This window comes from Apus apus, chromosome 11 (assembly GCF_020740795.1).
Source record: "Apus apus isolate bApuApu2 chromosome 11, bApuApu2.pri.cur, whole genome shotgun sequence".
Lineage (NCBI taxonomy): Eukaryota > Metazoa > Chordata > Aves > Apodiformes > Apodidae > Apus > Apus apus.
In genome coordinates, this window is record NC_067292.1 from 17,525,260 (window position 1) to 17,551,718 (window position 26,459).

Genomic DNA, 26,459 nt, shown 5'->3' on the forward strand with positions numbered 1-26,459 from the left:
GAGGACTGTCTCAAAGTGAAGTAATAAAGGTACCAGACTAATTTAATTTGAAAGATCTAACAATCCAACATAGATGGTTACAAGGCAGTCCTAAATTTGAACACGTATTATTATGCTTAACACAGTTCATTCCCTAGTATTTGGAAACAAAGAACCTTCTGTTTGTTCTCTCCCTAACCCCAATATGCAGTGCAGCATATTAGACCACTCTTCAGAAGCAGCCTGTAGTTCAGCTGCATATGGGGTGCACCAGCCATTACCCTTGTTGACTTAGGGAAAGTTCACAAATATTTCTTCACCACTGGGTAAGATAAGTCAGCCTCACTGCCATGCAAAACAGAAGCTAGAGAACAAAGAGCATTTAACTTGCAGTGACTTTAAAGAGACAGACTAAAGTACAGCATTTAACTTACCAGCTCTAGTCTGCCCCTGCTAGACTGTTACAGTTCTCAGGAGCCAACCTACTTTCACAGTGACCGTGGGGAAATATTCACAAGCTTTCCTTGCTGTACCTAAGACTCATCTTTTGGTTGTAAACAACTGTGACAAGGGCACTTACCAAGGACCTGTTTCATACTTGTATTTCACAGTTTCAGGCTCAGTAAATACTTGATCTGCAACAAAACAGGAAGTTTAAATATAACCAGGGGCAGAGATTACTTAAGAATGACAGTATCACTGCCAATCCTTACAGAAAAGCAAGATTTCACTATTCTGTATAAGTAATTCACTTACTACAACTTTCAGAGAGCATGCTGAAAATGATAGCCACCATGGTTTTCACTTGCCACACGCCAAAGTCCTCCTCTGTTTCATCTGTCCCTAAGCCTAGATCTAAACAGGTAATTATAGAAAATAACAGACTTGTGCAACCATTTGTAAACAAGTCATAAGGCTTTCCTGATATTAACACAGAACTGGTAATCAAATTTACTTGTCTTAGCAGGGACACATGACCATTAGAATTTGATATTTGTTACTCTGCTCATAAACTAGTTAATATTCACTTTAACGGTCAACATTCTAAAAGGTATTGATAGCTTACATAATTTCAGAGTTAACAGTGAAAAAAAAAAGTAGCTGAATAAGTTCCTGTCACTTCAAACATAACTGGACTTTAACCACGTTCAGCTGGACCACAACAATCCTCCTAAAACTTAGATGTAGAGTGTTGGAGGTTTTTAGGATTGTTCTTTTTGGTTTAAACTCAGTTCAGTCAGGTCCATACAAGATAACTATTACTATCTGCAAACAGTAGAAGCTTGCAGGCCTTTTGTTGCTGAAAAGGCCCATTGACAGCTAAGCCTTTCCTTTAACATCAGGTATCAATACAAGAAGTGATGTTGTTCTTTAGTGCATTTACTAAATACGGTTTAACTCAGTGTTGGACTCAAATTCAAAAAAAAATTCAAATTACAAGCAGAGCCACTTGCCACAGACTTGAGCAAAAATTCCTTCCATTTTACCTGGGAGCTTTTAAAACTCATGTCTTAGTTTAGAAGAACAAAACCCAGATCTAAAACCTAAGGAAGTGTAGTTGATTCTGACATAAAAGCTGCAGCAAAAGGATACATTCTGCCATGGTCTTGATAGTCTGATCTTTCACGGCGGCTGAACTAGGGTAGCAAGTGTGAAATTCTTTGCGCAGATCGTAAAAGGAGTAGAAGCAGTCTGACAGCAGGAAGTTCTACAAGGAAGGCAAAAAGTTTGTTTTGTACACACCATTCCTTTAAACTCCATTTAACATTTTTGGACTGAATGAGACAGTCTCAACGAAAAAAAATAAAAATCACATAGTTACATGTCATCAACTCGTCTGTGATAGACCAGTTTAGTCCCTTTGTAACACAGTTCAAATTCCACAGCCTTTACAGAATTAGATCTCTAGATGAGCAAACCCAAATAGCTTCTGAGAGGCAGACCTGTGCAAAACAGCTAGAGAAGACAGCTGAGGAAGGGGAAAAAAAATATATATATATCTAGGTTTTGCTGTTTTATTAACACCCCCATTTAAGATACTGTATCTTCTCTTTTGTGGCTGCACCGAAAAGCAGTATTGTACCAAAACATGATAACAAAGTTTAAATAAATATTGTTACAATGTACAAAATAATCTTCCAGCAACTTAAAGACATTTATTCATTACTGCTGTGTATTGTATAAGAACTTAATTATATAATATTATTAAGCAAAATTTTAATCAGCCCTTCACTTAGACATTAGCTTATTTTTTCAAGGAATAAAACAAACAATTCTGGTCTAATTCACTACTTTCTCTCTCACACTCTCCAACTGTTTTACTATACAGAAGTTTGACTTCAGTCTAGCCAAAACCACCTTTGTAAATAAAGAATTAAGAAAAGTCACAAAGTAATACCTTCTTAGAATGGTAGGAACAGCAAGAGCTAAGGTCTGAGGCTTACTAACATTTGAGATGTAGGGAGGAATAAACTTTCACATATGAAAAAGTATTGAAGAAGAAAAACAGCAAAAAAGAGAGAGAAATGCAGTATTAAAGAGACTCAACACTTGATCAGATCTATTTCTTGATCTGCTACAGCCAATTACTTCTTCCACAACACTACAGTGTTTGTTTTGGTTTGGTTCATTTGTTTCAAGAGGGAATAAAGGAATTGCCCACCAAAAAAAAAAAAAAAAAGTACTATCATGTTTGAATGTTAAATATCATTCCTGTTTCCTTATTTATTTCATTTCTACCTAAACATGTAATTTTCATTAAAAGTCATAGTGTTTTGTTTTAATATAACACAAATGTCAAATGAATATTTGTAGAAACTCAGCATTAGCCAATACCCTTATATAGAAAAAAAAATTCAGCTGATCTGTCAACTCTTTCCATGTCAGCAGCTCCATTCCTGTGGGGTTCCTGCAGACCCTGCCAAGCAGGATAACTCAAGAGCCACCACTCTGCACAAAGGCAAGATCCTTCTCCCTGTGCAAGGCAGCCTGCTCTAAGCTCTTGTAGGAACTTGAAGTGGAAACTGCTGCATCATGCAGGAGCAGCAAATAGCTGCAGCACTACTTTCAGCTGAATAAATGCAGATGAGAAACCACTGCCATTCTGCAGGGCAAGTCACTGTCCATGTGTTTACTTTACACAGGACATTGACACATGGCTCCTACCAATTTCAGATCCTGGTAGAAACCTGTGGCTCTGCAGAGGACTCGTGGTTTAACTCCAGCCTAAACAAAGCAATAGTTTTCCATCACCTCTGCTGAGGTTAGATCTCTGCCTTTGCTTCCATTTCTTGAGACACAGAGTTCAAAGTACTTGTATTGTTCTTGGTCTATCCTGTCTTTCCTAATTTCATTACACTCGTCTGGGAGTCCTCAAGTAGAGTAGCTGACTTCCAAAAGCAAGTGCCAAGAACTAGTCTGTCACTCAGGGCTGAGACAGGGAGGGGATAATCTTAAATATTCTTGGAAAACTACAGTTACCAGGGTTGAATTGTGATGCTAATCTCAAACTCACTTTGATGTGCTTAAAACACAGCACATGCCCTTCTGCATCAGTTCTGATCTCATACCTTCTTAGATGTTTCTGGGTGGAGGACTTGTCGAATGAGTAGCTGGCCATCACTGCAGAGTGTGTAAGAACTCCTTCCAAGCACTTTCAAATCACTGGACACCAGCTGACTGAACTGAAAAATAAAGTGATAAATGTCATGGTACTAAGTGATACAAATAACTCCATAAAATGAGCACTTACCATTGTTAGGATACTTTTTTTTTTTTTTTTTTAGAGGATAAAATACTTTGGCTATTTGTAATACCCGAGTTCATACAAAAGGTCATGGTACTAAAATGGCAATGTTCAAAAGCTGAACTAAAAAAAATTGCTTCAAGAACCATCACAATACTGATTTTGCAATAGCTTTTCTTCACCTATGGCTCCTTTGGCTTTGGTTATGTCCTTAATTTCTTTTTATTCTTAATTTGAACTTCAAAAAGGAAAAAGTTACCTCTCAGGATTGACTAATGTTTCAAAAGTTATATGCTAGGAGAAGCCAAAGAAATCATAGTCTAATACCTTCAAAAGTGAAATTATACTCAAGTAGGATGCAAGCCAATAAAAGTTCTTAGTAGAGAAACAATGTTATAAAGAAAGTATCACTAGACAAAACTATTCCCTGTCTGTAGCATGGGTAACCCCCAGTAGGTTAATTCTCAAGAGAAAAGGGCTTCATCTGTCTCACTCAATGTTAATTTCCATCCTTATACAACAGGTTCTAGCCTTTTATTAGTCCACACCAGTATTAAATTCCTTGCTCATAACAGTCAATAATGTATTAAAGTACTTAACATGTATCAAATCAGTAAATAGTAGCTTGTTAGGTAACTTTCAGGGGGACAAATATAATTATTCTAAGCTTCCCTCTTGATGCTACTCCCTCCCAGGAAAGTATCACCTCACAAACAAAGCAATAATTAACATCATCATGAAGGAGCCACCCACTGCTCTCAGCAACAGCTCACAATTCCAAAACAACCAGCCCGAAAAGCAAATTACAAGTTGATTTGAAACTTGGACAACATCTTTGTGCTGTCTTATCCTGTGTATGGGAGGAAAAGAGGGCTGTCTTGTTTTACTATAAGCACTTGTGACACTTTTCATGGTTACATTCTCTACTCAGGAAAGATAATGTCCTAATGATCTGATCCCACAGCTACACAGTATTCACTGTGTGAACAAAAGTTGCATCTGCTTCCCAAAGGTATGGCTCCACAAGGGAGAAATGATCAAAATGAAAAATCTTCGCATATTACCAAAACACAAAAACAACAAACAACCCCTCCTCCCTCTCCACCCCCCCACAAAAAAAAAACAACACACACAAAAAAAAAAACAACACACACACAAAAAAATCAAACCAACAACAACACCCCAGAAAAAAACCCCCATGCAAACAAAAACAAAACAAAACAAAACCCAAAGTCCTGCAGATTCAGAAAGCCAGTTTCCTCTTGATTGCTAGTTCGGGTTGTGTTCCTACCACAAGTTGAAGTCTTGAAGAATCTAAGGCTATAAAGCAAGTAATTGTTTAAGGATGATTTCAAGTCAGAAAATTGAGATCTGAGAGTGCTCAAAATACCAAAGCTGATGTGTAAACACCAGAAAAAGAAGAGAACTCCGGAGAACTCAAAAAGAACCACTTCAGAAATGCAGTTCTGGGGACTGCCACAGTCACAGACCAGGAACAAATATTCTCACCACCATAGCAGACATGAGCATAATTGCTTTCTTACTAAATGCAGCACCTCATTACTTTCTGTTCTGATTCCATGCACAGTAAAGAGCAAATATTTGTAAAAAGGGATTGGAAATGGTGATAGGAATTAGCCTCCAGAAGGTGTATAGGCATTCTTGCCAAAAGGATCCAAGTCTTACTGATGATCAGTAATAAAACACACCCCAAACCTTCAACTTTGTACCCTGTGCTTCTGAAGATGCACAAAAGCCCATATAAAGAGTGTAGTCAGGGAGCTATTTTGATCAGATACAAGAAGAAACCAAACACACACCATTTGAGGGAAGCAGCAAGCATATACAGTCTCCTGCTTTACAAATAAACTTAAGAACTGTAGTTCAAAAAAATCTTCACCAAGAAAACAAAAGGAGAAAAATGTTTGGACAAGGAAGGACATACTCAAGCCAAGTAGTTTAAGTCAAGCTATTAAAACTCAAGACTGTTGCACTGAAATATTCAGTTTTTTAGACGGTGTTTCCCACACAATGTGCAGCTGATAGATACACAATGTAACTGCTTTCAGAAGCCCCTGGTAACAAGACATCAAAAAGAACAAAATACTGCATAAAGACACTAAGAAGCCCAATACTCCATACATAGTAAGGTTTAAAGAAGGCATGAGAGGCAGCATTTGTTTTTATTTTAAATGGAGCCTAAGTATGTGTACTGCATATTTATTAAATGTCAGTGATAACATTCAACACTGCAAACTCATTGCAATGGGACAGTCGACGTGTCAAAACAATTCTCCACTTTTCTTACTAGAGTCTAGCAGCTTAAAGTGCCTTAGATAGAATGCCACAAGGCTAGCAGGCCTTGCTGAGTGCTTATTTAGAAGATTCTATCTTAAAAAACAGCCTTCTTCAAACTTTGGGGTGTACTGCTCCAGAAGAGGGCAAAAGGAGCGTGGGAGGAATAGTCAGGACACATAAGCAACCCTTCCTACCCAAAACAGAATAGCTATCACATGGGCTAACTGAGGAGAGGAATGGGGTAGCAGCCTGTGACTGGGAAGATCCACTAGAAGAACATGGGGCAATATATAGCAAGCATAACACTGCCACAGAAGAATGATAGATACTGGAGATTAGCCTGAACTGGCTCCTTTCATCTACACAAGGTGTCTCCAAATTCTGGAAATGTTAAGTATGAAACACATGGCTCTGGACCAGCTCTTGTTACTATAGATTACACTGGATCCTCAGTTCTTACAGCCTATCACGTATATCAAAAGGAGTTGAAGCAGCCAGTGCAGATGTGCTTATAAAGCCACACTGAAATATAAGTTAAGCAATTCAGTGTTCCTTCAGAAAAGCCATCCTCAGCCTCCTTTTTTGCACTAACCATTTCAGGCAGCATCTCAAAAAAACAACCTCGAACCAGCATACACCCAAATGTAGGAAGCTAAGGACAAGTTAAGACCAGTACCAGATTTACATTACATTTTTCTGTCTCACATGTTGAACAAGCTGTCCACAATTCTGTCATTTTGTAAATTCCATCCACATCTCCTTCTTTCCACTAATAAAACCCATCTCAGCTATTTACCTCCTGTCATTCATCTTCATTCTGCCCTCCATAGCACTCCACCAGTTTAGCATGCAAAGCTGCCCCACCTTACAGCTTCCTCCACCAAGCTCACACACCCTGTCTCCCCTGTTAATCTACTTCTTTCATAGCAACAGAGTTATATAGTGTTAATTACCACTGTCTGCATCTTGTAACCAGCCCTCATTCCAACTGCAAGAACCACAGTGTATTGGCATCACCCTTTATTGCTTATTCCACCAGATCAGTGTAATAGAGCTCTGATGAATCATTCCATATTTAAAGGAATACAGATAATTCAATACTGAGATTAAAAACTGAACAGGGAGAAGAGGAAGCATCAAACAAGTTACTCTGTACATTTACCTCCTCAAAACCTAAAACAGTTCTTAAGAGTAAAGGTGGTGAGAGGGAAGGACAGAGTTTGAGCAGCAGTTTGAAAAACTGGCTGAACAGGATCTTGGTCATGTAGCTGAGAGTACAAAGAGAGCGAAGAGACATGTTTTGCCAGCAGCAAAGCTGGATGAAAGCCAGCACAAACTGCTGTGTTCTCTGCAAATGAATCCCAAGTGGCTGAAATGACACAACCCCCTTCATGTTGCCTTAACTATAACCGAACAAAGCTGCAAAACTTAAGAGAAACAAGAAGATTCCTCATTAAGCTCCTTCTTTAGTTATGATGCACATAACACTAAAATAAACCTCTGGCTATTTGGATATTCCCATTTCCCCAACTAAAAATAGCTCTCATCCTTGAGAAAGGCCACTGCATGTGTGCTCTATCTGTGCCTGGCATGGTAATGGAATACTGAGATAACTCAATTGCAGAACACATCCATGCTGTCAACTGAACCATTTCTAAAACTCCAAGACACTCTGGGGGATTCCCTCTTTAATTTAGCTCTGAGAAATAACAGAAAAATTGGGATTCTATGATCTTACTCATTAGACTTCCAGCAGCACCTAGTGCATTTTTAAAATGGGATCCTTTCTTTTCTTGACTTGAAAAGTGCCTCTGTTTTGCTTCTTTCAGCCTTACAGACCTACCACAGCTCACAGCACCAGACAAGACACCAAATCATTCACAAAGCTTCAGAACTAAAGGCATCCTTGCAATTTAACGAAGTCTGGAATGCTATATACTAAAACATAAAACAGAAATCCAGAAAGAAACTTAGCTTGTACTCCACACTTAAACTAGGAAAGCATCTATTTCCAAGTAGAAAGATGGGTTATTGGATTTATCAGTGTTCTTTGCAAAAAGCATGGTCCTCACTGTGTGGGGACCTGGTTTCAAAATCAGTGGTATCGACAGACACTTTACTAAATTGCCTAGAGGTAACAATTTGGTGATTACACATGAATATATTAGCAAGTTTCTACCAAGTTAACATCTTAAAAAGTGCTCATTTTTTACTTCCATACCATCTTTAGACTTAGGTGGAAGGACAAATCACATATCTAGCCAAAAATTGTGAGACAGACTGATGATACTTGTTTTGGGATAAAACCTATAAAAAAAACTTTGAACAGGCTTAGCACTCCAGATGAGTTTTTTGCAAAAAAAAAACCAAACCAAACCCCAGACATTCAGGAGTAATATCTTTTGGTCACAACTAAAAGGAAATCTCTCAGGAATAACTTAGAAAAGTTATTTTGTATCATATATTCCAATATGTTCCTCTGAATGTCAAGATTTCATATTACTAATATTACTCCACAGATCTGTAAAATACACTGTTTGAGACCAAAAAAAAATTTATCTGAGGTACACAAATGTGAAATGGTAAAATCTGTTTGCTCACACCTAGGAAACTAGTCACATGTGGGTTGCTTTTTCCCCATATTAATTTTAAGAAATCAAGAATAAATTTCCACCCTGACCAACACACATCTCCATGTGAAACGGAAACTAGAGATCTATTTCAGATCTCCTTCTCAATTTTTTTTTTACCTACATAAGAGACTTCCTCCAGTAATTATTACCCAAAAAAAAGTGGAAGGCAGCATAGAAATCACTACAGACAGGCAGCTCTAATATGCAGATATATGTCTCTGTGCACGCACACTTATGTTAATGAATAGAATTATATAGTGACACAAGTTATAATACAAAAAAACCCATACCATTGTATCAGCTGAACTTCCATGTTTGCACATCTCGCAACTCAGACTTTCTAAATGTATCAAGTTATTTCTAAATTTCAATTAATTATATTTCTCAACATTTTAAGTCCTGAAATACCTTACATTTTGTTAGTATAATGAAGTTTGAGAAGCACAGTTCATAGTCTATCATGCAGATTACCAAATAGCATTTACCAAAACAAATCAATAATACTGTAAGATCCACACAGGCTCACACACATACAGTGTTTCATGTTGTGAAAACAACTTAAGTAGCAACCACATACAGCATTTCTTTTTTGATCTAGAAGTATCAGTGTTGACTCTCACGGATGCTCTCACACCGTGTCATATGTGAATTGTCAATCGAAAAGAGAAGTTAAACTTCTCTAACTGCAGCTGTCCTAGCCAGGAGATCACATTATAACATCATATGTACTACACCACTTTGAAACAGAGGTCACATGTGATTTGACTAAAGCCATACTGTTTATAAACATGTATAATACCCAGTCTTGTGTTAAATCATTGTTACTTAATAGACATGACTAAGTCACTACATTAGAACTTTAGACTGTCTCTTAGGCCTTTGGTGTGGACCACTCTTTGCTTGTAGCATAGAGTATATGACAATGACCTGTCTCCTTTCAGGTAAGAGCAGCACAGAAAACAAATTACAGTCCCCCAAAAGGTGTCACTGAAGACACTCTACCAGAGGTTCTGCTTCAACAGGCCAAGATATTGCAGTCCCTGCCTCAAAGCCTGATTTTATGGGAAGTACTCTGCATTTTATTGCCAAAGACCACCCCAAACCAATTATACAGTTGTAGATACAGTTCCTGAAAGGAGATCTGCAGCAACTGAACACTAAGACAGGCTGTCCAGAGAATCTGCAAAGTCTCAGTCCTTGGAGGAATTCAAAGCCCAACTGGCCATGGTCCTTGGCCTGCTCTAGCTGACCTTGCTTTCTAGGGGTTCTAGAAGACATCTCTAGCTATTGTGCTATTCTCTGATCTCTCTGGTGTCCCTCTGTTTTGCCTACTCTGAAGCTACACCATTGATCATTACATCAGTGTCATCATGGTGTATACATGTGTGCATGTGTCTTTGAGGAAAGACTCCTGCCTGGGGGAGGGAAGGGGAGGAAATCAAGAGGTGATATGCAGCATTTGATTAACACAAAACTTCCTGTCAACAAAACAAGCAAGATTGGAGCACCACTGAAAAACAAACATCCAGCAACCCTGGAGTCTCCCTTTAAGTCTTAAAGGCTCTAACAGAACATGAGAAACATCAAGAGTAAACAGCCATAGGTTTCATATACAAAGTTTGAACATATACAACATATTATGCCAAGTCAACTTTGGGAAATATTTTCAATTGCACTTTGTGTCTCAGACACTGCACCCATGAGAGTTTCACATTTATTTACAATACCCTCCATGGGCAGCTTTCTGCTCCTTCACTCTTCAAATCCTGGTGATAATGTCAGCCTTATCCATGCAATGGAGGAATTTAAAGCACGTCAATATGACTGGGAGGAGCACAGACTGCATTTCAGCAGTATTTACTAGTATGATAACCCTTTATTGTGTCAGGTAACTTTTTAAACAGAGAATCCTATAGTAATCCCTTGCCTTTGTTCATCTGTTAACTGCTATTCCACAGGGCTGATAATGGATACATGGTGACCTTGTACAAAATTGCTGCATGGAAAAAAAAAAAAAGTGTAAGCCACAGTGCAGCCACAAGCTGCAGCTGCCTTTTTTTTTTTTCCTTCTGGCAAGAAAGGAAAAATTACTGTGTTTAGATACTATTCAGACATACATGAAAATGAAATTGCCCTTTGTTTTTATTTCTTTGCAGGGGAGACTTGCAGAAGGTGACAAGGGCAGCCCAAGTCCACTCACTAGAAATGTTCAAAAACCATATTGCCAGTTTGATTTCTCCTATTAAGAGGAAAGCAATTTTTTGCTCTACTGAACACTAATGACTGAGACTATTTGTGACCGAGGACTAGCCTGGATAAAAGCATGGTTTTAACTTCCAGCATGCCACAGACAAAATAACTGTGCTCACTATGACCAGTCAAGCTACATATCACCTTATGCCTCTTGCAGCGTTATTAACTCATTCAGTTATTTGATATTGAATGAGTAATCAGTCACAATGGCCACCATAAATGTACAAAAGCAAGAGAGAGAGATGGATGTATTACTCAAAACCAGTCAGAATTTCCATCCAACTCTGGACTTTGCAAATGTAAGATCAGGGTTGTTCTCCTCAGTCTCAAGGAGATGCAGGATGTGGCACTGAACTTCAAGCACTGTGTAGACCGTTTTCCTTCAACTTTATTATGTTGCTTCTTACTACCTACTAATCTCATTGTCATTTTGTATTCTTCCCTGAATTGAGGTCCAACAACAGCAAACCAGGTTCCATACATCCTGCTCTGCCACCATTCCCAGTTTCACCTACGCTGGGTGTCTACATAGACACAAACTCAAATTGTTGCCTTTCTCACAGAAAAAACCTAATTATTATCACACACGGCATCAGCTAACAAAAGCAACAGGATTAAGGTCTCAATTATCTTGTTCTGCCATAAAACTCCAAACATCACAAGTCTTCAAATGAAGTAGTAATTAAAAATCACAGAATTATACTTTTAAAGCTATTTAAGATTTATCCAGGGATGAAAAGGTACTCAAAGTTTATCACTTTCTTCCATTCAACAAAACATTTACAAAAGTATCTTAAAATAAATCACCCACCTTCCAATTTACACAGAGGGGCTGGAAACTTTCAGCTTAGGTGAGGGCAGCCCAGAGCTAGCTGTCTGCATAAAAATAGGTTTGCTTAGCATAGTTTAATAACAGGTAAAATATGAAATACAGAAATGGAGCAACAGATGTCTTGCTTTGTCTGTCCTGTAACAGTCTGTAGAGCATACAAAACAGACCATTGTGACTCAGGTCTGTGATAAACTGTCTTAAGGGTAAAGCTTCCACATTTTTTCTTTCTTTAGCTCATTTTTATTTGGCCTAGGTCTTTGTGTGACAGACTGAACAATAGCTACTAAAAGTTTTTATTCTTCCTTGTAAAGAATGCAAAAATCTAACTTTCTTCCAAGCCAAAGATCTGTGCAAGCCATGACACTTGAGCATTTTATGACCATTTTTTATTATTTCTTAGATGGAAGTTTGAAACACCAGATTACATGCATGCTTTCCAGCTATGATATCTACAGCATCTGATTCAGGTAATGCATTAAGCATAAAAGGCAAGACCACAGTTCAGGCCATCTAAATGTCACAGCAATCAGGTCACAGCTTTTATCTTCAAAAGCCCAATCTGTTTTAATAAGAGAGTGTTGAAATATGCAGAGTACTCCACAAATAAGCTACTTGAAGTTAGCCTTGTGTAAGATAAAGTACACCAGTCCAGCAACATAAGAATTGCACTGTTTCTGGACTTACTTTACTATTATATTGTGTTTCAGGAAACTGCTAAATAAGGAAACACATGCTGAGATAAAAATAAGTTTTCACCTTTAAATTAACCTGTATGGAAGAGGCCACTAGCCATCAAAAACAAGAAAACAATGCAAAAAATATTAGTATCTTGCAGAACACCTTCTCATTTGTTAGCATAGATCATTCATGAGTCTGTCTTTAAGCAAAAGGAAACTCTGAACACTAGTAATGCAAAAAAAAAAAAAAATCCATACTCTGTCAACCTTTTACCTACATTTCAAGCAGGATTACAATGGTACCTCACACTCCCCACAGGTTGCTTGCTATCAGCTCAACTCTCAGAGCAAGCCACTACAGCCTGAGAGACAAGGCTGAACATACTTGCCAAACTTTAGGTTTTAATTAATGCTGTGATTGCAGTATGTCCTAAAGTCTTGATTTAAGCACAAGCTCTCTCACAGTGTTCTATACCTCCCCCACTCCCACTTACCTCTGTTTCAAGGACAAACTTTCATTAGCAATGTGATCTTTAGCACTGGCTCTATTGACTGTAATGCATGGTACTGCTCTATTTACTCAACACTACCTCATTGTTTGTAGTGCAAGCTTAACCAGATGGAGGAGAATAGCCAATACTTGCAAAACTAAAGCATTTTTTTCTATTGGGTTGGGTTTTAGGTTCTTTTTGTAGTAATATCCAGGAAAAGTAAAAAGGAGACATAGAAAGAAAGAAAGAAGGCATACCTATTATCCAAAATTGAGTTTCCCCTCAAGATTCTCTCATACTCCTCTCTCTCCTTTAAATTTCTACTGTAAGAATATCATAGCCATGTACTTTCCTGAATAACAGCCTTAAGATGCATGAACTATCTTTGCTTATATAAGATTCCAAGTGATTCTTGCTTAGAAGCTTACAAATATCAGGGAAAAAAAAAAAGAAAAAAGAAGTGTCAAACTTCTATAAACTGGCTCTACTTCTGCTTCAGAAATGGGGAGTTTTCCCTTTCTTGTTCAACATGCTTTCACAAAAACAAAATAGAAGCAGAAGTAGGTCCCTAAATCCCTGAACATTTGAAGTCAAAGATTAGGGCAGCAACCCTATGCATCCAGAATTGACCATGTTTGGTAAAAGGAAAAATAAGAGTAAGAAATTATTATAGCAGTTCATAACTGAGTAAGATCAGAATTTATGCTTGACCCTCCATGAGATTTAAACCTGCCCAGTACAGAACAAGGACATTAATGGTGACACCACAGATGTTGTGTCCTCTTATAGAACTACATTGTCTCTTTCAGGTAGCTTCTTGTTTCTAAAGTGAGTTCATGATGACAGAAAAAAAATTGATATGAGTTGTCTGGAATAGGAAAGAAATCACAGTTTCTTGTGATCAATTCCCAGTGTCTGAGGTTTATAGCAAGAGGGGGTGGATTTATATTTTTCTTATGTATCTTTCAGCTTACAACCAGAACAGCAGTTTTCTTCTGCACTTCTTATTTACGTAGTGCCATTTCACATGCTTTACGACAAGCACAAGTTCAGCCAGTAACAGTTTAATTCTGCTGCAGGAAGTAACACTGGCCAACACACTCAGTAATCAACCAAGCAAACCCCAAAACTCTGTCACATTCTTGCAGCTGCTACATATTTTCCAGTTCCCAATCTCATGCATCCCTCTCCAATCCAGTAGTTATTTGAAGAGGTTTGATGTGCTGTACACTGTTTTGTGTCTCTCTTCAGTTGCAAAGGACTCCTAAATTAACTTTCAGGTACACGGCTACAGCAAGATCAACTTACAAAGCAAAACATCCCCAGTGGTTTTTGCTCTTTGATTTTCCAAGTAGCACAGTATAGCTCTACTTCCAGTACAATTCACTGCAACAGAATTGCCTTACAGGAGAGTAATTCTGCCATAATTTCTATATAGACATTTAACTTCACACAGTGCCAGTGTCTACACAATTCATTGTAATGTTAAAGCACATGCTAAAAATTATCTAGAATCTAGAATGGCAGAGATGGAAATACGACTAATCAAGTTTTTATTTCAATTAAGGATGAATGATAACACAATTCCAAGACTGTCCTAGAACTCAAGTAATAGAATCTTTTCTTTCAAGCTAGCAGGTGTCCAAAATCACCACAGGAGTCGTGTTTTTGCAAAAGAGAAAGTAACAGTTTCTTAATCTTAAAATTAAGTTTCTTCCCAATATTTTAGTGCTAACACGTTAGCCATTTTCCAACACTTTTTGCCCCTCTCTGCCCACTGTAGCTCTACAGAGAAAGGCAGCAAGAGGAAAGAAAATCCACTATATTTTTAAATGGAAGTTTGGGAGAAGTGGCAAGGCTGTGGGTTTGGGGTTTTTTTGTTTGTTTTGGGTTTTTTTGTTACTCATCACAAGTGATGAACATCTACATTTCAATTCACAATAACTTGTGTAATATTTGTAATTCACATCTACCTTCACAGCATGAGGATTTAATGAAGGAGGGACAGATCAGTAAATCATCTGTTTATAAACAAAGGAAGGACAAAGACTATTGTATAGAAGTACACTGGAGTAAGTTGTGAACAGGTTAAAAAACATCAACACAGATCTATTAGAGCAAAGCACAAAATAATTATTTGTACAGCAAACATGAATTCTGATTCAGTACATTCTTAGGACACACACATGCGGTTGTGTTACACAGCATCAATATTTTTCTCTATTGAAATGAGGTTGTAGCTAGCAGAAATTGATCATGGAGGAAAATGACATCTCTGCAGTTTTTATGCAAAGCAGAAATTATTATGAAGAAAAAAAAGCTTTCCCAGAGCAGACAGGAGATGGCAAAGTCATGAATGTGAGGAAGAGGGAGAATTACTGTTTATGTTTTAACTAAGAGACATGAAAGTTCCAATTTTAACCATAGAAATTATAAAAGAAAACAGGGCTGACGTCATGTTGCTAAAAAAAATAAATTAATCTCCAATTAGCATTTTTACATTTGGCCACAATACTGCTTTGGTAGCAACATCAATTCCAGCATCTATGTGCCACTCTTAAACCTAACTGTTCAGCAAAGAAGTGCTGCAACACGTTGACAGAGATGTTGCCCTCATTTGGAAGCACTTGGCTATTCAAGAGCTTCTGCATATAACTTAGGGGTGTTTGATTGTTTCAGGTTTTGTTAAAAAAAAAAATAAAAGGGGAAAAAACCCCTCCAAGGAAACCAATACACAGATGCCAGAACTGTGCAACTCTTCCAAATAAAATGCTGCCAGAGGAAGAAGTAAACAGTGGACATCTGCAGACAAACCTGAGTATTCAAAGTTTTCTAAGCTGCTTCCTTGTTAACACTTAAGAACTGGTAGATGCACTGCATGTATACTTACTGTCAAAATGGTAGAATGTAAACCCTTCATTCCTCATTTACTATTCCTCAGACACTTTTGAAAATCTTAACAACAGTTCATTGACACATACATTTCCAGTGATTTTTTCAGTACCTACTTACAAAAAGCTAGAGGAAAGAAGCTCAAAGCCTTTGAAGAACACGTAAGCCAACAACCTTTGTTTCAAAAGGCTTCTACCCTGTGTTTTACTGTCTTCCAATGAGTTCTAAAAAAACCTGAAATTGTGATTTCAGGAGAAATTCAAGTATTCAGATAAAACATATATCTGTGAGAATATCCAAATATGCTAGTGACAAAGTTTTCAAACACTCCACAACACCACACTGTGTGAAGGTATGTCAAGCTATTCTGGACATGTCACAGTAAAGTTTATTTTCCTATGCATTCTAATCCACCCAGACTTAGTAAGGGATTGAATGTTACTGTTTAACTGCACCAGAACAAGCAGCAGCATCTGCTATCATAAAAGTCCTCTCATGCTCATCCTAAAACCACTGGGACAAATTCACTTCTAATGAATACTAGCATTTCTAATTTTAAGACAAGACAACAGCCCAGCTAGCCAACATTACCACAGATTTATGCTTGCAAAGAAAAGAATATGGAGCTCTAGACAAACTCCTTTATCTAATTCTCTGCTCATTCTGAAGTGCAGCAGACCTAAATATAGCAGCAAAAATAAGGTTAAAGGGAATACTTTTCAGATGAAAGTATTATTGCAGCCTTCAGAGAAGCTAAGCTTTCCCATAAACCTAACAGAACATAAATTCTGTCAGTAATAAATACATTCACATGATCTACATATGTATATTAATGTATACATATATATTATACACATAATAAAGGAACTGTTTCTGCGATTAACTTTCCTCTGTTTTTCAGATATCAGATACAAGTGTTTAATTTAAAGTAGTGGGAGCTGGGTAGCACAGAGGATTTCTAAGGGGAAATAGAGTTCACCTATATCACCAACAACAGAATGAGAGCTAAGGTTTTGAAAAATAGTTAGCCATCCATTTTCATTGCTAATGAAAAAAAATGCATGTTGTAACAGCCAGCAGCCACAGGAAGCATTAGCACGTCCTTACTTCCCCACAATTAAGACTGACAATATTGCAATATTAGGTATCAAACAAACTTGGATGAGCATTGGTTAAAATACCAATGGAAACAGGGAGCTATTCAATGCTAAGATACGTAGCTGCACAAGGCTACATGCACACAGTATGCTCAGCCCCCTGTAAGAGCAGGAGTTTGTCACCTATCTGTCCTGACAACCTGAAGGCCACCTTGTGTCTGTTAGGTAATCTTCATCTCTCACTGCTGTTACCAAACCAAGGCCACAGTTTCACCATACAGACCGCTTTGTGGCCAACCTGTCTTAAAACATTACTCTCCTTTCACCCACTCTGCTTATCCACACCTTGGTGCTATAGCTGCCCTTGGAAAAACGACCTAATCTGCCACATTGCACATCAGACAGAACTGCTCCAAACCAGAACTGCCTTTAAGTCGGAACAATGCCCTGCTCCATTTAATATGCAGCCCCAAAAACTTTTCTGTTGGCAGAATGCAGGTGAGGGAGGTCCATGCAGCAGTACCTACCTAAGTGAAAGGTGCCACTAAGAAGTTCTCATACAACTGCAGCTTGAGAATGTGATGTGGGGGCAGAAATACCTTAAGCTGGTATCACCATCAAACATGTTGGATCATGAAAATACAACCAAAGGGTGTAGTCTCATGGGACGTGAGCTTGGACAGCAAAGCAGCTTAGAAGTTCCCACCCTACCTACTCATTTCAGTGATCCTGTTTACAGCACAGCCTCACAAAGAGTTTTACTGACACAACAAAAAGATGGCAAAGTATGGTGCATGGGCAAGAAAGAAGCTGGCTTCACTGCTGCAGCCAAATCTTGTGAAACTGCACCCTAAGTGTTTGTTGTGGAGAGAACAGCCTGCTCAGTTACACTTGCCAAAGGTTTGCCAAACACCTGCTCCAGAACTTCAGAACTCAGACCCAGAAAATATAGACTCTGTTAGGAGTTTTATTGAGGCAATGCACTCACCAAATAATGTGAAGCTGGAAGATCAGCCACGAGACTCACAAAAAAAACCACAACACAACAAACCAACCCATCCTGCATTTTCAGACTTTTTTTCCAACAGTCTGAAGGTTCATAGGCGTATTAAAAGTATTTTAAAAATAATTTATCCCGAATGAAGGTGTGACAGCTGGCAAGACCAAGAAAACTTTCTGCTACCACTTTGTGAAGAAGAGGCTGCAGAACAAGTTTCTCTTAAGAAAAAAAAAAAAAAAGTTGTAACCGGTTTATCAGGTTAGAGGAATTCACTGGTTCTTCCACCTCTCCCCCCATCCCATTTGTTTCCAAATGCTCATCTAACCAGCTTGTTTCTTGCTGAATCTGTTGATATGTGAGGAAAATAAATTGCACCTGCAGCTCAGCTGGATAATCAATAGGCATCCAGACATACTTTAGAGAACTAGTAATTTACTATCACCTGATGAAGTAACAACCCCTCAGTATTTTCAGTTTGTGCATACATAGTTTAGGAAAAGGGGTGAGGGGGAAGGCTCAGCTTTGTGTTTCTATGTTGATCAAATCTATCACTGATCTATTGGATTCAACGTACAATGCAATTAAAGATCAGCAAGATTAGGACAGTCTTCCATAAATTTTTTTAATACTTCAATGTCCATCCGTAGATGAAATTTGAATGCTTTCAACAGATTCAAAAGCAGACTCAGCTCTCATGAGAACCTCTCCCTTTTTATGTGTATCATTTAAAGTAAGATGGTAATTACAACTAAATACTGCAGACAGCTCTCCAAAATTATTTAACTTATCCTTTGTCAAGGAGACATGCAAATACTGCCTTGCAAAAGGAAACTAACATGTCTTAAGGCAAGTCATGCTGATTCAGCCAGGTTTTCTGTATGGGAAGGATGAAGAAATCCACAACACTTTCAACTTAGTATTCGATCTTTAACTTGGAACCCGCATGGCTAGAATCAGAGAAGCACATGAAGATGTCAGCTTTTTGATGACAGAGTAATGGAGCTGAGAGAAAGGCAAAGTTCATTTTGGTTTTGCTCTTCAAAAGCAAGTTTCCATTCCTGCAAGGTTTCAGTGAGCAACCTGAATATAATTTTCTCCCTTAAAAGCTTGGGAAACCATAAAGCTTTAGCCACTACTTAGAAAAATGTAAATAGCATGCTAAATAAGCCAAGTCCTGTGATTTGAGGATCTGAACAATGAAACCTAGCGAGGATGTGCCAGTAATGCAGGAAGAAAAGTGGAAGCTATTCCCTTTAGTAAGCAGTGTAGGCAATGCATCTTTAGATGCGTACCTCACAGGCTCAAGACAGTTCCAAGTACACACTTGAACAAGAGCTCTTTACTTAATTGTTAAAATAAAAAAATAAAATCATCACATTTTTCTACTCAGTACCATTTTGCAACCACAGCAACACATCTCAACCAGCAGCTCTAAGTTCACCATTATTGGTCTAACAAGAGGTTAGTTCAATGTGGCATTAATAGCTTAATACATCAAGCAGACTGCTTCCAAAGGATACATTTTATGACCTTCAAGTTACTATTTCCCTAATATTTGTACATTACCAGGACCTCCCCAACCAAAACCCAGCTATCAAAGCACTGTACATAACCTGTCAGAAAATAAGAGCTGGATCCCATAAATGCACTAGCATCTGTTACCCTGGACAAGTACAGTATTTAAAAACTTGTCACAAAATGTATAGAACATATACTACAGCCCTGTTACAAGCAGAGCAAAGACTTCACAGATTACAGACTTTTTGTGGACATTATAATTGCTGGAAAGTGAACTAAATCACCATAAAAGGAGGCTTTCTGTGGTCAATGGAAAAACTCCAGACATACAGTAGCTGATCTACTTTTTACTAGCTGTGAGTCACAGAACCAGAATCACAGAATGGTTGGGAAAGATCTCTGAAGCATGGATAAAAGTTGCAATGGATTTGTGCTGAGCAATTCTCACTTCCCTTTACGTGTAGAGGCTGGGAACCCAAAGCAAAAGTCAGAAGCAGACACTGAAATTTCATTTACGTGACTGAGACGCATGCTAAAGTGAGAGATTTTTAGCTGCATCATCAACTTTTTTACCACAATCCAAGCAGGGTGTGGAAAGCTAATTTCACATACTCTCTTAACATTATCTCAAATCAAGGTACAAGTCTACTTCCTTTTCCTCCTCCTTTTCAAATAACTACTTCACCCACCTGAGATTTTGCTAATCAAAACACTTAACTGAGGAAAAAAAACCCCATCTGTATGTGCTGACAGACACCTGACTCATCCTTGAAATACATGATGCAATTAAAATATTTAATGGACTTATCTTAAAACAAAAAACAGAAAAATATATACTATTAAGGAACATGGAATTTTGCTTTCTGCCACCACTGCAAGTGGGAGGATAAATTAATTCTTTCCTAACTCTCATGGAGTCTGGAAACACACAGGGAAAGGGACATGAGCTTAGGTAAAGTGTGTTCCAGAAGACCAGTGATGGAACTGGCCACATCACAACTGGCATGGAACAATTAACAGCAAAATCATTATTCAGTTACATAGATATGCCAAACAAAAAGAACAAAAAAGCCAAAATTGATGTTTTTCAAGAGCCTCTACCCACCTACACACAAAGGTAGTATTTCCTTTTATTTGCTAAAGCAGAGCCACCTACAGAGCAATTTACAGCAATAAGATACAATCTCTCATAAAGTATTGAGTATAATTAAAGTATGTCTGTTATAAAGGTAAACAGAGTGTACTAGGCTAAGCTCTTCCAGATGTCTTTAGTGCAAGATCTGGGACAAGATCAAACCTGCAGCTGCACATTTTCTCAGGGGTTATTTTGAAACTTAGACAAAAAAAACTACCGAAAAAAAAAAAAATCACCTCTTGGTCTTGGACTCTGGAAAAGCTCATGTAAGTAGAATAAATGCCAACTGCAACTAATGCTGACAGATTTCAAGACACATAAAAGTTGCCCATTTCTGTTTTCAAAGATACTTAGTACAGAGTGAAGTATTAACCACCCTATCAAAGAGGGTTAGGAACTAGTCTGCCAAGTTATCTGTGTCACCAGAAGTTACAGCAACATAAACCTGTTCTACTGCCTAAGCAAGTTTCTTGCTGAAACACACCTACGAATGATTCAGACAAGGTGTGGAAAGCCAGTTTTCTATGTTACACAAAAATGCACTATTGTATTTTTCCATTCAAGCAGATTTCATCTATAGAAAAAACAGTGTATGCAAGCAAACTTTCAGGAACTGCCTATGTATACACCACTTGCATTACTTTTTTTGTCTGTTTGGTTTGGTTTTTTACAGGTAACTTAGGGCCTCTTGAAGCACAAGGACCATAGAAATTTACACTTACTGTCTTATTGTAATATAAAGAGAGCCAAAGAGCAAAATACAGAAATCAAAGGAAAATAATCCAATCACTTTATAATCCACTAAACTAACTAAGCTCACCTGGCAAGTGTGATACACAATCAGCACAACTGATGTTTTATGAAAGTATAATTGTTAAGATTTCAACTAACTTTAAGAATAACAAGTGAGAAAAGGCCAGGTTTTTAAAGACACATTCTAGCAGTGAACCTGTAGATTAAAACACACCACCTAAATTTTGGAATTTTGATTAGCACTGCAAAATTATCAGCCTGCTCTTTTAAGCCTTAAGTAAGAGAAATCTGGAATAAAATCGACACATCAAAATAATTAGAAGCCAGATCTTCCAAGGACCAGAGTACAAGCTAAAATACTCTGGTGTTGTATACAACAGTTTCAGAATTACAGGGTCCCAACTGTAAACGGTTCAGGCCTCTTTTGGGCTAGCTTTAAAACAAGCACAGAATCTCGCTAGTGATTTCAAAATGAAAGGCAAAATTAAAGTTTATTTCTGTTATCCAATGAATCTCGTCCCCAGGCTTCACCCCGAAGAGCCCCTACTTCTCACCTGTTGAAGAACCCGGTCCAATGGTTCAGCTTTGCCCAGTCCCTCTGGTGTTAAGCCACTCACTTCCCGACACTGGTCACTTAAGTCCAAATTGTCTGCTTTCACCAGGGATTTGTGTAGTGTCCCTACCTAAGAACATTTAAGAAATTATGGGCAAAAGTGAGGAACGACCGAAGCAGCTCTTTTTAACCACGCGTTCAGAAAAATCAGAAAGGAGCAGTATCACCTTCCCGATAACAATCACAATGAGAAAAAGCATTTGTAGATTTCACAAATCGAAACTTTTTGCCTCGGTTTCTTTCCCTCCCCCCCCCCCCCCCACCCCGGAGAGCCACGCTCTCTGCTTCGGTGAATCAGAGCCGGTTTCATGGGACGCCTTGAGCAGTTAGCACTGATTTTTTTTTTATTTTTTTTTTTTTTTTGCCGGAATTATTAATTGTAAAAGGAAGATCACATAATGTTAAGGCAGTTTCCTGAATCTATTCCTTAAATGGATAGTTATGTTTGTTTCATCAAAGCCCTTCATCTCTAGGGGATTTCTTGTTTATTGATAGGGCTTTTGAAACAAACATACAAACAAAAATAAGAGTATATTTTTAATTGGCCTGAAAGTTAAAGGAATCCAAGATTCTCTTAAAGGTTATCCAAACGTTGGTTAATTAAAAATAAATTTAAAAAAAAATATCCAGCAACAGGCCGCAAAGGGTCCAACGGTTACCCTGAGACAGCTCCCAGGAAAGCATGCACGTTTGGAGCGCACTGGGGCAGCTTTTTCGTTGCAAAGCTTCAAAAGTCCGCAGACATCTTCGACTTTGAAGCTACGGATCTTTTTAAGTGGGACAGGGCAAGGGGGTGGAAGCGACCCAACTTTGTTTTGTTTTAAGTTACTTCTTTCCCTTAAAACGGAACAAAAAGGACCCTCTGGAGCGACTGAACCGGAGGAGTGAACGACCCGCCGGGCACGGGGGCCCCGCTCCCTCCCCTCGGTGTATTTGTGAAATGAACAAACGGCTCCGGGCAAGCGGCGAGTGGCCGGGCCAGCCTGTTCGCCCTGCGCCCGGGGAACGCGCCCTCGGCCCGGGTGTCGAAGCCATACCTTCTTGCTGTGTAGATCCACAACTTGCCACACCAAGAGAATTAGTTCCCTCTCATCCGAACCCAGTTTAGCCCCATATGCACCAGCGGTTGCCCCAAACAACACCACCAAAGAGTCACTGTGCGAAGCCGTCATGACCACAGGGGGAAACAACTACAATCAAAAGCAGAGGTCAAAAAAAAGAGAGGGGGGAAAGAAAAAAGAAAAAAGGCACACAAACAAAAAAATCCCATAAAGGCTTACCCCCTACCTCCAAGTGATCAAAGGGAAAAGGAGCGAACGAGGAGTCACAATATCAAGAAGAGAGAAGGAGCTATTTAGGAGGTAGGGAGTTCGAGACAAAATATAAAATGAAAACGGAGAAAACTTGCATCTCTACCTGTTCCCGGTGATCTCCTTCCCGGGGCTGATTGGGAGGTGAAATTAGCAAGCTGTGGGTTTCTTTCCCTCTGACATCATGGCAGAAGCCCAGCCTGGGCTTGGGCTTTTTTTTTTTTCTGTGTGTGTGTGTCCCTTTTTTTTTTTTTTTTTTTTTTTTTCCTTCCCCCTTCCCCTCTCCTGAGTTACCTGCCCTTGGTGAGGCTCATGTGACTCTAGTCAATCTCCCAGAGGGACAAGGCCATTGGGCCTTTGGAAAAGGTGTAGGAGGGACAGACGGAGAATCAACGCCTGGCTGATCTGGCCTGATTGGTTTTTGAGGGAGATCAGAGGAAAACTCCCTTTTCTCTCTCTTTAATTCCGCCTGCAGGAAGTGCCTTTCTTTACCTGCTTTCAGTTTTGCGGGATCCCGTCCGCGCCAGGCGTAGACAATGCGCGTCTCCGGCTGCGCGCCCGCGGAGCGACGCTGCTGCCCGCGGCCCGGCGCACAGGGGGGGATGTGGGGGTCTGCGCACTCAGCCCGGATCCCCCTGTGATTGGAAATCTGAAGAATATATTCGTACGGTTACCGAAACACAACCTATGACTTGAAAGGCGCATTGAAATGCAAAAAAAGCCTTTACCTGCCCCTCACTCATTGCCTCTGGTGCCCACTGCTGTGTGTGTGCCGAGCCACCCGTCCCAGCGTTAATGTATAATAAGAGTGTAGTATTATACAGGAGTTTTTTATTATAGGGAGAAAGCACTTCGCATTTTAGGCCCTGTGCTGCATATGGTTTACAAAAGGGGGCTCTAGTAAAACTATTTTTGGTTTTGAGAAAGCCTGTATCTAGGATGTTTTGCAAAACAGAAATACAAAGCTCTGTATTTTCTATCCTGTAACTGCTCAATAAAGAACAATCCTCTGGCCATTAGCTGCAATCCAAGATGGGCAGTTTTTCTCTAGACCTTTTTGCTTCACAGGTGAGACTCTACAAGGGGGAAACACCATCTAGCTGCCTGCACTAAAAAGAAATACTCCTCTAAGAGTTTCTGCTCAATGGGAGCAGCAGTAATACTTGTAACATGGGGGACTGAGACAATTTTGGGAGATGCTGTCAAACTCAAATTTATTTCAAAGCAGAAATAAAAATCAAAAATCCCCTCAACTGCTTTGACCCTATTACTATTTTTCCCATGGCCACCACTGATGAGTTACTAATTTAAACTTTAAAGGCCAAATGCTGCAAGTTAGACTAGTCATAATTTTTATTTGCTTAATTAAATCTTCAGCTTGTACTTCAATATTAGTATTCTGTTGAAACACAGTTTTCACTGAATTGAAAAATGGTGTTGCTAATTAACTACTGATGTTTATTATGGGCAAATGAGAGCTGAACATTTAACTGTGAATATCTGATGGGCTTAAATATGAACATCACATTTTCTCTTCTTCTTTTAACATGTAAATTTTCTAGTGGTTAATTATAGCAGTTATTATGGACCTCCTTCAGCAAACAGATTCCCATGCTAACACCATCACCAAAACTACTTACATTCATTTCAGTGAAAGGAAACTACAGTTCAAGGATGATGTGTCATGTGAATTATCTCAGAATTCATGTATTCCAAGTATTTACCTGGCAGTGGCCATGCAGAGAACTTTGCAGAGCACAGGTGTATCTCACTGAACATTAGAAGATAGTTCTTATATGCCTCTCAGCTGTGGTCTCTGCTGCTCACAGGTGCAGCTGCCTGAAAAGCAGATCTGAAGATAGATCATTGTTATAGAAAGGGTAGATTCCCAAACACTCAGAGATTAAAACTTTAATCTGTAATACACATAGATATCTACATATTCAAAATGTTGTCAGCAGTGTATTTTCTGGCATTGCTGAATTTACATAACATCTACGTTTTCCTCTGTCAATACACTTCTAGGAGTCCTTGGTAAAACAAAAACTCATTTATATTCCTTTTGGTTAGTCATATCCTTCGGATATAGTGGTAATGAAGCAGCATAACAGCCCAATCACTGTGTATAGGATGATTCTTAACCCTTAGGTCCATAGTAAGAACCACAAAAAGTACACTGACTTCAAGTGAAAACTGTTCCTCTTACCCAAATCCACTCCTCCCCTCCCAAACACACATACATCAGGGGGGTATCTGGGGGGAAGCAGTGTCTGTACACATAAATGCAAACACAGATTTCACTTGTAGCTATGTTCACAGAAAAAAAGGACCAGTCTGCTACAGGTTAGCTGCCTTCATGAGTGCCATTTCACAGGCCTAACATGTAACAGTTTCGTATAAAATAGGATTATAATTAGTAGATTTCTATAGAAGATCATCCACATAATCTATTCCTGCTCCCAGGCTCCAGTGAATTGGCACAGAGAATGCCAACACCTATGTCACTGTCTTTCAGGATCTAATGTGAAAGAAAAGGTGTGATAATTGACTTACAGCAACACATCATATTAAATAAGTCCATGCCAAAGATCCTTGAAAACTTATTTGAAATCTACACATGGTATGAAATGCTAGTGAGTCCAAATGCTTGTGTGCTTTTCACAATTATAATAGCTCATTAGCTAATAAAACGCAGTATTTCTTCCTAGAAAACCCATCTGGTTTCTACTCTTAGACTGTTCTGACTGATATAATGCTACTGTTAGTAGCTTATAAAAACTATCGTAGCTAAATGAACTTCAAACATATTCTAAAATGTTTAAAAGGAAAATTTAAATCAATGTTGGCTTTCCTAGGATTTCTGATATGTTCAAGGATCAGATTATGCAACTGGTTTCCCATCACCTCACTCGCTTTCCACCCACAACCCTCCATCTCTCTGCATGCAATCCTGGGTTATACCACTCTCTGCAATGTTATTTATCTAAAAAATTAAAGGAATGACATGTCTCCATAGAACAGCAACAGGATCCACTTCCTGAAACGACATACGGAACAAGCCTTTGTACACTGAGCATTAGCAAAGTTAATTTGTAACCAAGATCTTGCTAAAATAAAGTTATTGCTCACCTTTAGCTTTAATCCGGGCAGGCATATTTATATATGTTCTTGTTTGCAGGCCCCATACATGGATAATGTCTCATAAATGTAACTGGGTGGAGAATAAAAGTTTA

The 26,459-nt window shown here is 38.7% G+C and overlaps 1 protein-coding gene across 3 annotated transcripts in view; it reads right to left on the bottom strand.

Annotated features, from left to right (window-relative positions):
- ESRP2 (epithelial splicing regulatory protein 2) overlaps positions 1-23,465 on the bottom strand; it is a 43,361-nt gene extending 19,896 nt beyond the window's left edge. For all 3 annotated transcript variants that reach the window (XM_051629075.1, XM_051629076.1, XM_051629074.1), the window contains exons 1-7: positions 23,333-23,465; positions 22,954-23,106; positions 21,858-21,986; positions 3,549-3,662; positions 1,573-1,687; positions 736-834; positions 560-614 (exon numbers count right to left, since the gene is read on the bottom strand). In XM_051629075.1, coding sequence (XP_051485035.1) covers positions 560-614; positions 736-834; positions 1,573-1,687; positions 3,549-3,662; positions 21,858-21,986; positions 22,954-23,088 — 647 coding nt within the window. In that variant the 5' untranslated portion in view covers positions 23,089-23,106; positions 23,333-23,465. The remainder of the gene's footprint in view (positions 1-559; positions 615-735; positions 835-1,572; positions 1,688-3,548; positions 3,663-21,857; positions 21,987-22,953; positions 23,107-23,332) is intronic.
- Positions 23,466-26,459: the final 2,994 nt, after the last annotated feature.